This window comes from Polyodon spathula, chromosome 10 (assembly GCF_017654505.1).
Source record: "Polyodon spathula isolate WHYD16114869_AA chromosome 10, ASM1765450v1, whole genome shotgun sequence".
Lineage (NCBI taxonomy): Eukaryota > Metazoa > Chordata > Actinopteri > Acipenseriformes > Polyodontidae > Polyodon > Polyodon spathula.
In genome coordinates this window covers 9,204,806-9,219,239 of record NC_054543.1, presented here as the reverse complement: position 1 = coordinate 9,219,239, position 14,434 = coordinate 9,204,806, and the positions used below count along the sequence as shown (strand labels likewise).

At 39.4% G+C, this 14,434-nt stretch overlaps 1 protein-coding gene across 2 annotated transcripts; it reads left to right on the top strand.

Annotated features, from left to right (window-relative positions):
* Window positions 1–306: 306 nt before the first annotated feature.
* LOC121321530 (golgin subfamily A member 7B-like) lies at window positions 307–14,434 on the top strand. 2 transcript variants are annotated; one of them, XM_041260517.1, is made up of 5 exons: window positions 307–571; window positions 6,801–6,926; window positions 8,696–8,848; window positions 11,572–11,673; window positions 13,157–14,434. In XM_041260517.1, exons 1-5 carry the CDS (start codon window positions 560–562, stop codon window positions 13,238–13,240), a joined length of 477 nt encoding a protein of 158 aa, XP_041116451.1. In that variant the 5' UTR covers window positions 307–559; the 3' UTR covers window positions 13,241–14,434. The 2 variants fall into 2 exon arrangements, with proteins under 2 accessions (XP_041116451.1, XP_041116450.1); XM_041260516.1 differs by lacking the exon at window positions 307–571 and adding an exon at window positions 1,324–1,404.

Below are 14,434 nucleotides of genomic sequence, written 5' to 3'. Positions count from 1 at the left end.
GAATAGTGATACTGCATTCTAAATTGCGTTACAAAAAAAAATGTAATATATGTACTATAATTAAAGTACCCGACGTACTTACTGGCGTGCATAATGTGCCCCATTTTCTATAGCATTAATATGAATTATTGTTAATTCAATAACTTATCAGTTAAAATTCAGTAAGGATATATAAATGGCGTTTATGAAAAATAATCCTAACTCCTTTTGAATGTTACAGGCTACATGTGAATATTAAGAAAAAAAGATTGAGCTGAATGATTTCAAGTTTAGGGGTCAAGCTATTTTTAAGTTATGCGTTTACCTTACACAAGGATCAAGCAGAACAAGGCTGGAAATATACCTAGTTCCCTTATAGCAGGGTTCTAAAGCGCCATTCTCTCAGCAGATAAACGTCTCTACTGTTAAATCAATCAAATGTGATAAGCCCGCGGCAGCATCTGCTAACCCATCCCCGCCAGCTCGTCCCTCCCTCCCGCGAAGGTCCAGCGCATTGCCCCTTTAAAGCTTTTGTTAGAGATTTCAGCACCGGGACAGATCCTGCACTGTATATGGCAACATGGCGACAGAGGTAAGGAACGGATAGCTTCATTGATAGAAATCTGTCTCTGGAAAGGTTGTGCCACCTCAGTATTATATTTGTATAGGGAGTGGGTGTAATTGTTCAATCAGAATATCCCTTCGCTTTTAAATTTAAACAATAACGACTAGGTGTAAGCGGTTGCAACAGAGGGCAGCTGATCCAAGGAGAATAGACTCGGTAGCAATAACAGCACCTGCCCCACAGCTGTGCCGGAACAAAGGAGCTAGAGGGCCGTTCTCGCTTCTCAGAGTCTGGAGTGGCTGATAACTGCATGTCCGGGAGGGCAACATTGTTTAGACGTGCTCGAAGTCATTAGATATGTTTCACACAGAATCATTTAAATAGAACAACATCGTATTTTTGTTCCGACTGGTTTGTATGTATGCTCATCTAGATGTACGATGATGATGTACGATGTATGATGTACGAGACACAGCTTTGGTCAAATAAACAAAAGTAAATAGGTTGAGGATACTATGAAATATAACATGTGATAACGGTATCGTATACTCAGCAGTGTAGTGTTCGAATTGAAAATTGATTCAGAGCGTGTGTTTTGCTCTATGAGAAACATGTGGAACGTTTTTCTTACCATAATAGCAGTAGTATTCTCTAATGTTTTGGTGGGTTATTATAAGAGACTGGCGGTACTGTGAAGTGTAGACTGGAGCTGTCTGTACCCAGGATGCAGCAGTGATTGAATATTGGTGTGTAATACTGTTGGTGCCGGAGAGTCAGCACTCTGGACAGAAGCTCTTAGTGCGGTCATTGCGTCAATGTTTCTGGATTTGGCAGAAGGGGATCGCACACTCTTATGGCAGGTACTATACCATGCAAAAGTGCTAGAGCTAAGAACATCCTTCCTAAATCCTCACGCTATCCTAGCTAATGCATTTCTATCCTTGAATAGGTCATCATTCCTTAATGAAATACATGCAAATGATTTGTCATCAGCTCAATAAGGTGGCCATACTACAGGCATTATTCATTAATTACCAATGCAAAACAGCTGTCTGGGAAATTTGTCAAGCTTTCTCAAGCTTTTAGGGTTTTCGTTAATACATCTAAACTTAACTCTGTTCCTTCTCACATTATAGGTTCAAAATTCAAGTCCCAGTTAGTTAGTTTGAATTTTTATTTTATTGCATTATCGAAAGGTATCTTGTGGCTGACAAATAACCTTTACTATGAATGTGTGCATAATATTGTACCAAATATAAATACAGAAATTAGTAAATTAAACTCCTAGCAGGAAAGGCAATGGCTTTTGTTTTCAGGTCACTTGTACTGTGTCTGTGTTGCTGGTGGTCTTGATTCTTCTCTACTGCAAGAGCTGTGGGGCCATTGGCTGACTCTTCTATATGTTTAATGTATGGGCTTGTACTTATTAAGAATGGCTATTGCTGCTCTTAGGGCAAGTCACACTCTGCTCTGCGCTGTAGGGCTTTTTACTCTTCACTGCTCTTTGATTTAAGCACTTTATTAAGCCATTCTGAACTGCTTTGCTGGATTAAAGACAGTGAATAGATGAAAGTTAATAATACAAGTATTTGTCTCTGCTCTGCAGTTATGATTCTCAGAAAGAGGAGACAGTCTGTCAGGACTGTCAGTCTGCTCACAGCATGATTAGCCAGAGCACACCAAGCAAGTGAAGTGATCTTTTACATTGTGTCCTGCTGTTGTGTGTCTGATTTAAGAATACAGTCACAGTTTATTAAACCGCATACTGTATACTTCATACCCTAGTTTTATCTACCAAGATTTTGATTATCACATAATTAACATATAACTTTTGCTATGTCATACTATGTTTACCTGCTTTTCCTATGATAATAACACTTTCCTGTGCTTTACCATTTTCCACAAGATTCGTGTTTTAGCTCATTTCTCTAACCTTGTTTTCCCCTCATTGTACAGATAAGGGACATAGTTTTAAATATCTGTGCAATGCACATGCTTTTTGGAAGACAATGGTTAATCAATTGCTCACTGAACATCGTGTTTTCTGTAACACAGCTAAAGAACTGGGTTATTTTTAGATATTGTCATGCTGCTATGAAACACTGATTATTTGTCTTCCTTCATAATGAAGTGAAGGTTGCAGCTCAAATAGGAAGCTATTTTTATGTCTGAAAAAAAACTAGTACAGCACTGAATTTTCATGACTGTTGCCATGCTCAAATACTTTCTCAATGCCCTCATAGTTTACAGTAATCATTTCCATTTTCCAAGATTTGAACTAAACATAGTTGCTTGGGAGGAGAAATTGTATATAGCATCTTGGGTATTGTTGGTAAAGGCCATTCTCCTCTTCATTTCTGTTGTGAAATGCAATGGTAAATAAATCTAGTTGCAGCTGCAGTAAGTGTTTGTTATGAGCGTTGCATGCAGATATCTGTGTGCGATAAAACTGTCCACTGTAGTAGACATAATTTAATAAGATATAGAAATGCAATTATATATTAGAGCAGCTGCACACAATTTCAATATGATCAGTGTATCTTTTTTTAAGGGTGTGTGTGTAGGAAAACAAACAGTGGAGGTATTTGTAAGCACATCTACTGGGTATATACCCTTTAGTCACTGTGTGTAGAATTGTACCATGTTAAGTTCCTATCTATGTATCTATTTTATCATGCATAATGATTTTTTCAAAGTTTTGGCAGGGCAACTTCACTAATGCCATAGAGTTCACACAAACAGTTTTGCATTTTAAAAAAATGACATTATCCTTTCTGTACAGATATCCACAAGCAATGAATATTTTTACCAGGGTTTTTTTTCTTTCTTTTTTTTTTGCCTTCTACAATAACGGTTGATTTTCCTTTTAGCTCAATTTCCATTTCCCTTTATCTCCCTGCGCTTTGTTTCATTTCTTTTGAACATCATCTGCTTTACTGTGCTGCCTGGGGGCTGCTTGATGCTGTTGTTTTGATTATTACCACATGTTAAACATTGATAAAAGGAGCATTTTCCTCAGCAGCTGCATTTATTTATTTTTGTGAAGGCATTTCCAGTTGGTTTAGCAGCTGATTGACAACATGTGATATGTGCTGTGATATACATCCTTTATTTTTTGGCCAAGTTTTAGCCATAATTTCCATTCCTAGTAGAATACAGCATTTTTCTTTTGGTGCATGGTGTTTTCTCCTGAGTGTTTTCTACCTAACTGAATAAACTGTCCTTAAAGATACATGACACAAGAGTCTTTGATTTCCAGCCAGCATGGTGCAGGTCTTTTGCGTGATATCAGCTCTTAATACAGGGACCACTTTATGTCATTTATTTCAAATAGTTTTTGAAGAGGATGTTCGTGGATTGAGAGACAGACTGTTTCTGGCATTATGGATATTAGGTGTTACATTTTATAAGACAGGTGATTTTCATGCTCAGGTCTTTGAATTATATCTACAATTGGTGGAAGAAATGGGGATCAAACCTATGACTTCCTCAGCTCACAGGCAACCCCCTGCCAGCCTAGAATAATGAGAAAGGCTGTTTCCATAGCTGAGCATGCACAGGTGTTGCGTATGCTGTGTGTCACAATGTATATGCCTGTTCACTGTAATTGGTTTGGCAAAACTGGAAGACATGTAATGCCAATAAGCTATTATCAATTGAAATGGATTGAGCTGAACTGAGAGAGATAGAATTAATGGGGGATGGGGGGAGTAAGTAAGGATGAGTGAGATATAAGGTAATGTAGGTACACAGAAATTTGAATAATTGATCAAAAATGTATTATATCAGGATGCTTCGGACTATAAGTCCTTCTTCAGCTGGATGGGAAAAGCAGTGCTGTAAACAAGCTGCTGTTAAAAACAAGTTGTCTTTCCAAGTATTTGTTTTAAGACAACTTGTTTTAACAACACCTTGTTTACACATTGCATTTTCCATCCAGCTGAAGAAGGACTTGCATTCCATAACATCCTGCTACTGTATAATTGATTTTTATTTTATCAATTATTCACATTTGTGTGTGTGTGTGTGTGTGTGTGTATGTATATATATATATATATATATATATATATATATATATATATATATATATATATATATATATATATATATATATATATAGATAGATAGATAGATAGATAGATAGATAGATAGATAGATAGATAGATAGATACAGATATAGATATAGATTTATATATAGAAAGAGAATAATAGATGGGCTTCATTGAGTTACAGGAAAATAATGCCATGTGACATAGAACTGTTTACTTCACACGTGTGTAAAATAAACAAAAAGGAGCAAAGAGTACCACACAGCGATGTGCTACAATTGTCCTTACAATGAGTAAAGCAAGCATAAAAAAATATGTGTTGTGGCAAAGTGGCTGCAGTGAGCAGGTGTAGATGTGATGCGGTGCACAAGTAATGATTAACAAGTGATTGCAATGTCCACACAATGTTTTATTCGGTGGAGGGTTTCTAATTGTTTGTGATAATAATCCCAGGCAATACACAGAAATGTGTATCACGCTGTTAAACTATGGGTTACAGTTCCGAAAAATAATATACACAGTACTAAACACACACACACAACACACACAATCACAATATTCACAAGTGGTGAATATCCCATTTATCCGTGAACAATGATGAATTGTGTAGAGGGAACTTGAGTTTCTTGAGTTTCTTTGTGTTTTTGCCCTGAAAAGTTGTCATGTTTTACTAAAGTGACGTGCTGATTCAGTATTCGAACTTGACCACATAAACTGCAGAATCATGTTGGTTTCTTCAAGTCCAAAGTCTGTCACTCCTCCTCCATGAGACTTCCAGCTAAAGAGTTTATATTGTTGAAAGGGTCTGTTTCTTCTCTCCATCATATTGAGGAAACCTATTCCCAATGTAATCAGTGGAGAGGAATTTTTTTTTTAAAGAAATTCTCTGATCACCTAGGATTTTCCAGGAAGGCTGCTATGAGACAGGTCATTAACCTATTACCAGATACCAGATGTATTAAACTCAAGGTAGTGTGAATTAAACCCAGCCTGATTTCTCTTAAAAGTATTATTAATAATGGAGTCAATGTGGTTAACACACCCCAGGGGCAATTAATAGTTTTTTCATCAAAGGCAGTGAGGTCACGGCTGTGACTAGACTGAGTGTTATAACTGATGGGATGAATACATCTGAAGTGCCTATGTTGCAGAGTTTTGACAAGAGCAGATGTATGTCTTTCACAGAAGTCACTGCTGTTTTGATTTTTTTTTTTTTTTTTTACCACACTAATAAAATTTGAGTCTGGTCTCCCATTCAAAAAAGTTTTATTTAAATTATTATGTCATGATCTAAAATGTGTGCATTTTCTCCTTCTGCTAGGAAACTGTGAAGCTTGTCTTTTGGGTACTTTTGATAATATTACTACATTTGGTGCCTGTGGGAGGGTGTGGGGAGTTCACTAAACACACGGGAGATCTTGGAAATGCCGCACGGGTGCACAAGATTTATTAGTTTCTTAATAAATTCTTAATTTACCTGTAAAAATTACTGCTACTAGCAGTGTCTCGCAGCCTCCGCTCTGCTGCGAGGTGCCACAATGATTGGAGTTCTGTTCTACCCTCACTATACTATAACAGAGTTGCCCAAGTTTCCCCTGTACTAAACTAGAAATGCACCAGTATGGGTATGTGAAATTTGTAATTTCTGCGACTCTTTTTCCGCTGTGCGTGCTTGCCCTTTTCTCTTTGCCATTTGTTGTAGCCTCAGCAAGCCAGCCATCTTTATTTGGTCTTTGGTTTCGCTCCTGACACTGGCGTTCTTTGAGTTACTCCAGGTTCCCGAGCAGAGCTCCTGCTGTGTTTTCTCCTAGAAGGGCAAGAAAGAAGGAGCCACTGCACGTTATTTTTATCGGTCATCCCCCCAAGAACCGCCTCCCGACCACTCAGAGAGATTCAGGCGACACACCCTCACCCAACCTCTCGTGTCAGTGCCATGATTGGCAGGCGGGTCCTTCAGGGCTTTTGACACCCCCCCACCCCCCACCCCCCATGTGCCTGATAGTCGGCACAGATCTCGCCCTGTTACAGTGCCCAACCGAGTTTAAACACTCTCACTGATATAAATCTCTCTAAATGCCTTCCTCCGATGATCTATGTCTTAATGTATGACATGTGACTAGAGTAAGACTTGTGCACAGATTACATCTACAAAGAGTTGGGGGGATCTGTACAGAGGGTGATCTTTCAGCTGCTATTTCTCTCCACAGTTTCACAACCTGCAAGAGATGCGGCGGAGCGCCTCGCTGGCCACCAAAGTGTTCATTCAGAGAGACTACACCGAGGGCACCACCTGCCAGTTCCAGACCAAGTTCCCAGCCGAGCTCGACAGCCGCGTGAGAGCACACTCTTACATGCTTTATTGAAGTGGGATAGAAGGGTTTTGTGGTTCTCCTTTATTTAATGTGCACATTTTATTTGTTTTCTCCATTATTTTCCATAGCCTTGCTTAATTGACTTCAGGATCATAAACTTTTCGACATAAGAACATAACAAAGGTTACAAGCAGCCTATCTTGCTCGTTTGGCTGTAGTAGCTTGTTGATCCCATTATCTCATCAAGGAGCTTCTTGAAGGATCCCAGGGTGTCAGCTTCAACAACATTACTGGGGAGTTGGTTCCAGACCCCCACAATTCTCTGTAAAAAAGTGCCTGCTATTTTCTGTTCTGAATGCCCCTTTATCTAATTTCCATTTGTGACCCCTGGTCCTTTTTTCAGGTCAAAAAAGTCCCCTGGGTCGACATTGTCAATACCTTTTAGAATTTTGAATGCTTGAATCAGATTGCTGCATAGTCTTCTGTTCAAGACTGAATAGATTCAATTCTTTCAGCCTGTCTGCATATGACATGCCTTTTAAACCAGGAATAATTCTGGTCGCTCTTCTTTGCACTCTTTCTAGAGCAGCAATATCCTTTTTGTTGCGAGGTGACCAGAACTAAACACAATATTCTAGATGAGGTCTTACTAATACATTGTAAAGTTTTAACATTACTTCCCTTGATTTGAATTCAACACTTTACACTATATCTGAGCATTTTGTTGACCTCTTTTATAGCTTTCCCACATTGTCTAGCTGAAGACATTTCTGAGTCAACATAAACTCCTAGATCTTTTTTATAGATTCCTTCTTCAATTTCAGTTTCTCCCATATGGTATTTATAATGGACATTTTTATTGCCTGCATGCAGTACCTTACACTACTTCACCCTATGGCATTTCTGGAGTTTGGCAATACCATCATCTCTAATCTGAAAAACATACACTGACCCAGGGAATCTTACTGGCTAATTAAAAACATCCTACATGGACACAGGCAGACAAGCTAGACATATTTCAGGTTTAAAGTGGAGGGTTACAGTGCTGGAGAGCTGACATTGGAGTGCTTTAATGCTCATTATTAAGGTGTACTCTTACAGTAGCAGTGCTGTGTAGCAGTTACGGATTTGTTATTGAGGTTGTGCTGGAACGCTCAGAATTAGGTTCAGAGATACTTATTGAATCATCCCCTTCAAGTGGTTTGCCTTGGAGTGCCGCAGAGTTTTATGAAATCTGCTGGAGTATTAATAACTCAACACTATGCAATACAGTAAATTTGAAGCCCCTAATTATTTTGATAATTGAGGGGTTTGGAAAAAACCCAGGGAAATACAGATCAGGAATATAAAACAGGTTGTTTCATGATCTTTTAATCTTATCAAGTTGAGAGTGTATTTCTCACACATTCTTTGCTTTATCAGACCCCCGAATGCAAGCTATAATACACTCTAAACTTTTTTGTCTAGTTTTACTGCTAATAGGTTCCAATGGGGACGTGACTTATATCCAATGTTGCAATTCATAAAAACAGGGGTTCGAATAAAACTATTGGATATGTGGACTTGATTGTGATTGATTAATTCCTTATTGGAAATTAATTGAAAAAAAAACTACTTGTACTTTGAAGCATAAGACAAAAGCAAATTTGAATAAAAACAAAACAAAGGTATTGAGCTAACAAGAAATTGCTCAGGCAGTTTGCGTTTGCACTTGCTTCAAAGCTGGACCTAATTCTGTTCGAATACCCTCCTGCATATTGTAAAGTGTTCCCTTTGGCTGTCCCTTGCAGATTGAGCGGCAGCTCTTCGAGGAAACAGTGAAGACTCTCAACAACTACTACGCAGAGGCCGAGAAGATTGGGGGTCAGTCATACCTAGAGGCCTGTCTGGCCTGTGCCACGGCCTATATCATCTTCATGTGCATGGAGACGCGCTACGAGAAGGTGAGGCCCTGCAGCTGTGGTGGGGCTCCCTTACTTACCGTGAAAATTGTTTTATAGGTCGCATTGGCGTAAAAGTCTCCCCACCCCACCCCACCCTTTTTTTGAGAATTTTAGGAACATACCTTTTTTGTGTTTAAAATTCTTCTTTTACAATTTTTTTTTCCCTACATGCGCCATACCGATAAATAAAGAAAGACACACAGGTTTAGTTTCGAAATAATCCTTGTTTGCAACATTTTATTCCATGAATCCATTTTATAGTCTTGTTTTTAGTTTTTAGTTAAACTGCTAGAAACTATTTGTTTTTCAACGACTTATTCAATGTTTTTTTTTTTTTTTTTTTTTTTTTTTTTTTTACGGTAATACCAAGGCTTTCAACATCTTCTTACCATCTTCTAAAAATAACAATATTCTCAAAGTACTTTATTGTTTTGCTGTTGATATTTTACTGATCCAACTTAAAATGCTCTGCCACAAGTTCGCAGCCTTAGAAGTTCTCTAGCTGTGTAATAACCCTGAGTCATACATTCGTGCTCTTTGATTCCAATAGGACACTATAGGCCATATTTTCAAAGCATTTCCTCCATTCTTTAATTAACTATTTTTTTTATGAGAATAAAAATGTTGGCATAACAAAGTGAAAAACAAAACACATTGAGAGTGCTGAAGAGGACTTTAAATATATAACATGCAATAGTTGTTTGGTCCTACTTTTGTAAAATTAGCAGGCGTTTTACCTCTTTAAAAAGAAAATAGGATTTAATTAAAGACTGGAGTAAACGCTTTGAAAATATGGCCCTATATGAGGTCAAATGGGGCCATGTTACCTGTAACACAGGAAGACGTGCTGCATTGTGACGTCAGAATGTTGACAGAGGAAGAAAAGAGATAAAAGAGAGGAAGAAGGAGATTCAGTGGAGGGAGAGAATACGTTGTTTTGCTCTATTTCTGGAAGAGGGGACACAACCCCCCACCCCTAACTATTTCTCTTGGAGCTTGGCACTCCATCCCTCTCTCTGTCTCTCTTTGGGTGCATTATGAGATAGCTGGTTGGCAGGGTGACCAACTGGTATCGGAGTGTGGAGCAGCATGGTGTAACAAAGCCTACTCAGCTCATTGCCTGGCTGCCCCCTGCCCTCGGCTCCATACAGGCAGTTATTGTTTCAGGTGGAACTGTATCTGCATGAGAAACACTGCACATCCCCCAGCGCCCGCTCGCCCTCTCTCACTGCGGGTTGCAGAGTGAAGGTTCAGTGCCCTGGAACTTTCTCCTTCACTGCATGGGCACACATCCCAGGGTTAGCTAGGCTAGGGTTACCTGGGCAGAGTGATCCCTCAGTATGTCCGCTCTGCACAGCTGGGGCCTTGCAGTACACAGGTCCTGGGTGAGTACAGTCAGATGAGGGCAGAGAGCATCTAAAACCATCGATACCCTTTGTCAAAAGGATCCAATTGTAGCATTTCCGCAGTTTATAGCCCATAAAAGCAGACACAGTCAGGATTAGGAATACTACAGCAATAAACTCTCTCAGTAAGCAAGCCAACAATGGGTTCAGGACGGGGACATGGTAAAGCATAAACAAGCATGGGAAAATATATGGAAGAACATCTAAGGCATAATGATTCATTGCAGAAGCATGCAGATGGTTTTATGCAAATTTACCATAAGAAATGATGGTGCACCCAGCACGACACACAGAATAGTTATATAGTGGAGACACTCCACGAAATAGCAGGTGGTCAAATTGTCTAAAAATGCAAACAGATATATGCAATGCAAGTCTCAGATGTATTTCACTCAGTCGTGATATGTTTTAGTATTCATCAAAAAAAATAAAACTTTCTGGACTGGAGAACAAACAGTTTCACTTCAGTGGGGTGCGCAGTACTGGATCAATGGATTTGGCATCACTGGCTTGATACAAATAAATAACCCTTTCTTTACATGGCTTTTATTTCCTAATTGTCCCTAAATGTAAACCATTTGCAAATTGTTGCATTGCATTGTTAATGCAGCAAAACTATACCAATACAAAATGTAAATATGGTCGGTAAGAATAGCCCTTTAGGAGCTGCTGACGATTGAACCAACAGCGCTGTACTCCAAGACCTTAAGAATCGGTTAAAGGAATATTCACCAATGCCATTTGGATGACTTGTGTCAGAAAAAGACAAGCTAAGAAATATTTGGGATGAGATTATAATACAAGTTAGGCATGTACATTAGCACATTTAACATATACTGTAGAAGTAGTGATAGAGACTGAGGGGTAACCCCAGTCTCCAACATGCTGCGCTAAAAGCCAGGCTTTATTTGTGGAGGAGACAGACACATCTTTATATTACTCGACTCAGAGTTCATTACACTTGGTATAATACATGTTGCTTGATGCCTTGCCATTAGAAACACCAGCACTATGCCTGCCGTTTAATCCACTATCTCTCTCTGCACAAGAGTGTAATAAACTAAGATAACATTTACTTGCACCGATGGCTTTGAAGAATAATCATCTTTGGCTTGGGATGTTTAATTGTAGCTGCAGTAAATGGATCTAGTGTTGTCTGCTTAAATGTTAATTGCACTGGAGCAAAGTTACTGTAACTGGAGCCCCAGACCCAGTCCTGGAAAGGTATAGTGCATTGCTGAGTGAGTGTGCAGCTGCCAGCCGCTCTGTGCTATCTCAGAGAGGATTTAACGCTGCTGTCACGGGCTGTGCTTCCAGGTGCTGAAGAACATCTCCAGGTACATCCAGGAGCAGAATGAGAAGATGTATGCTCCCCGAGGCCTGCTCATCACAGACCCCATTGAGAGGGGCATGAGGGTTGTATCCTTTCAAAGAGGAAAGAACAGTACTGTGTTTAAGTATATCTATATAAATATTCATGTGTTTCTTTACCATATTTTGCATGAGATTCTGTATTTTTTAGAGCTAATTCAAGTTTCTTGTTTTGTTCAGTTCATGTATTAATATAGCTGGCTTTTGAATATTGACCAATGTATACTATGTGTCTTTGTGTTCATTTTTTTTTTTCGGGTAGGGTTTTATTGTGCTGTAACAACATAGCAATACCTCATGCGCGTGTGTGCATTGGAGAAAGAGATACATTCTCACTAGGAGGCACCCTTACTTCCTGGCAAACTGAAGAAGGAAGCCAAAGTCTGTAAAAAATATATTTTCATTTAGGAAACACTGACAGGATGTCCAGGAGCTTTATAAAGAGCCTCTCTCATCTCTCCCACTTTCACACAGCTCAGAGATATCCAGGCGCACCCTATAAACAGCCCATTCTGCTCTTTGTTTGGGACGGCCACGTCACAGCCCCCTTTTTCCTCCAGATCAGTGTGTCCGGTGCAAATCCCCAGCGTGAGTAATCCCAGCCCAGCCTCACATGATTCCTGTTAATGACTCATCCATAAGAAAATGCACTGTGGAGCCCATGCTAATATCAGATGAGATGTTCTCATGTTGTTAACCCTGTTCACAGACTGGGCCCCAGGTACTTAAGGAGCTGCACTTTAAAAAGCAATGCGAGTGAGTTTGTTTCTTTATTTTATTTAAACTCCATTTACAGTAACAGGAAACTGTCAGGATAATGACAAAAGCATGCCTTTATGCCAAGTGCATTCATTGCTCATTGTGGGGGGCCGTGTCATATTTAAAGACATCAGATGTCTAAATTAAAATATTTTATAGTGGAATGGATGGAAGATTACTACTACTCTAAATTATGAATTGCATTATGTTTGTTAAGTAAGTACCAGCATGTGCAGGCTGATGAAGATTTAGAGACACATTATATGCATATATGGATGGGTCTAAACTCAAATAGGGTCTTCAGTATAACAGGAGAGTAACACCTGCTCTTTTATAGTTTTACAAACTGAACACTCAGTAGTCCACATCTCTCTAATTTTGTAATAATAATTTCTACTTAAAAACATAGGAGTAAAATACAACCATAAAGCAGTTAAAGCATGGTAAAACATAGGTAAGCATTATAAAGAACAGGAGTTCTGGTAAAGCATACTAATAAACATGGGAAAACTGTACATAAACGGCAGTAAACATTTATAAGAGCCATATTGACATCAAATATGATTGTGTTTAACCAGATCTAAAATGTATAAGTAACTAAGTAGCAAGATAAATGTCATTACAGTGCTTAGACACTAGCTGTTTAAATGTATGATTTAGTGTTTGAAGTTATGGATGAATGTATTAACCACAGTCTACAGGAACAGCTTTAGAGTGATTGTTCACAGTGCTGTCTCTGGTGTGTGTTTCCTTAACTCCGCTGCTCCTTCAGATTGAGATCTCCATCTTCGAGGACCGTGGCAGCAGTAGCTCCAGCTCCAGCTCCAGTTCCACCTCCAGCAGCAGTGGCCGGTGACTGGAGGAACGGCCCCAGGGGTACGGGTATCAGGGTGCTGGGGGGCTCCCCAAGATCCGCATGCTGAAACATGAGAGCACCAGGTTCTGAGGGGAACATAGTCACAGCCAGGGGATCACACTCACATGCACATCACTCTTTCTTAGATTATGTTTCCATGGGCACACATCAATCTCTTTTTTAACTGTATTGCACTGACAGCTATCTACAGACAAAATGGTCAACAGAGGTGTACATTTCCTCTGCCAATGTGCCTCAAGGGAGAGGGTAGTGTTAGTGCCCACCCAATCCATGGCTTCTCAGAGACACTGCCAGCAATGTGCCATTAAGTGCCAATTTTGAAGTTGATTTTTGTCTTGAACCATTTTCTCCAGGAACATGCGGAGTAGTTTCACACAAGCCCCAAAATGGTCAATAGATTACAATGGCTTTAGGTCACTATTGATCAGTGGCTTCATATTGACAAGCTGTTAAGCCACACAATCTTGCCTTGTGCCTTCATGCTAGTTTGTGCATTCCCATGGATAACTGTTTTAGAGAGTTTGCCATTGTAGAAGCTTTGACTGTGCCACTGCTTAAGGCCATAGCAGTAAAAGTAGCAACAATTGTAAAACAAGGATAGATGTCAACTAATGGATTTCCTCTACAGACACACTTTATTAAAAGCTTTGGAAACAATGCTGTTTATGTGCTTCGGGGCAGGCACAGCTCAAGGCAGTCATATGACGGTGTACCCATGGAAACATCTTTCATTTGTTTCATTTAATGTTTAAGTGTATTTATTTACTAATTTATTCATTTGTTCATCTGTTTATTTATTTATTTAAAATGTCAGGACTATCACTAGGGTAGGCCTGTGCACATTATAATTCATTGTTAAGGAGACCCCCCCGCCGGCAAAGTGAAGCTTCTTGAAGAAAAAGGACCAATTCACAGGGGGTCAACAAGTTTTAAACTTCCTTCAGCTTCAGCACATCCCTCCTCCACACTGAAGTTCTGTGAAATGGATCACACTAGGACCAGGACCAGGACCCGGCTGAAACCCTAAGGATCTGATCCTTTGTCTATTTGGCTTTCCCAGTTTAGGGCACCTACAAGTTTGCACACTATATTTGGAAATATTTCCCTCCTGTATGATCTGAACTTTTGTTTTCCATAATACTATTAATAAAAAGTATTTTGTTTCCTTTTGCA

Excerpts from the sequence above, each read along its gene's own strand:
- LOC121321530 (XM_041260516.1), top strand. The coding sequence starts at position 1,360 with ATGTTTCTGGATTTGGCAGAAGGGGATCGCACACTCTTATGGCAG. Across the intron at positions 1,405-6,800 it reads ATCGCACACTCTTATGGCAG|TTTCACAACCTGCAAGAGAT; the intron begins GTACTATACCAT and ends TTCTCTCCACAG. Across the intron at positions 8,849-11,571 it reads TGGAGACGCGCTACGAGAAG|GTGCTGAAGAACATCTCCAG; the intron begins GTGAGGCCCTGC and ends CTGTGCTTCCAG.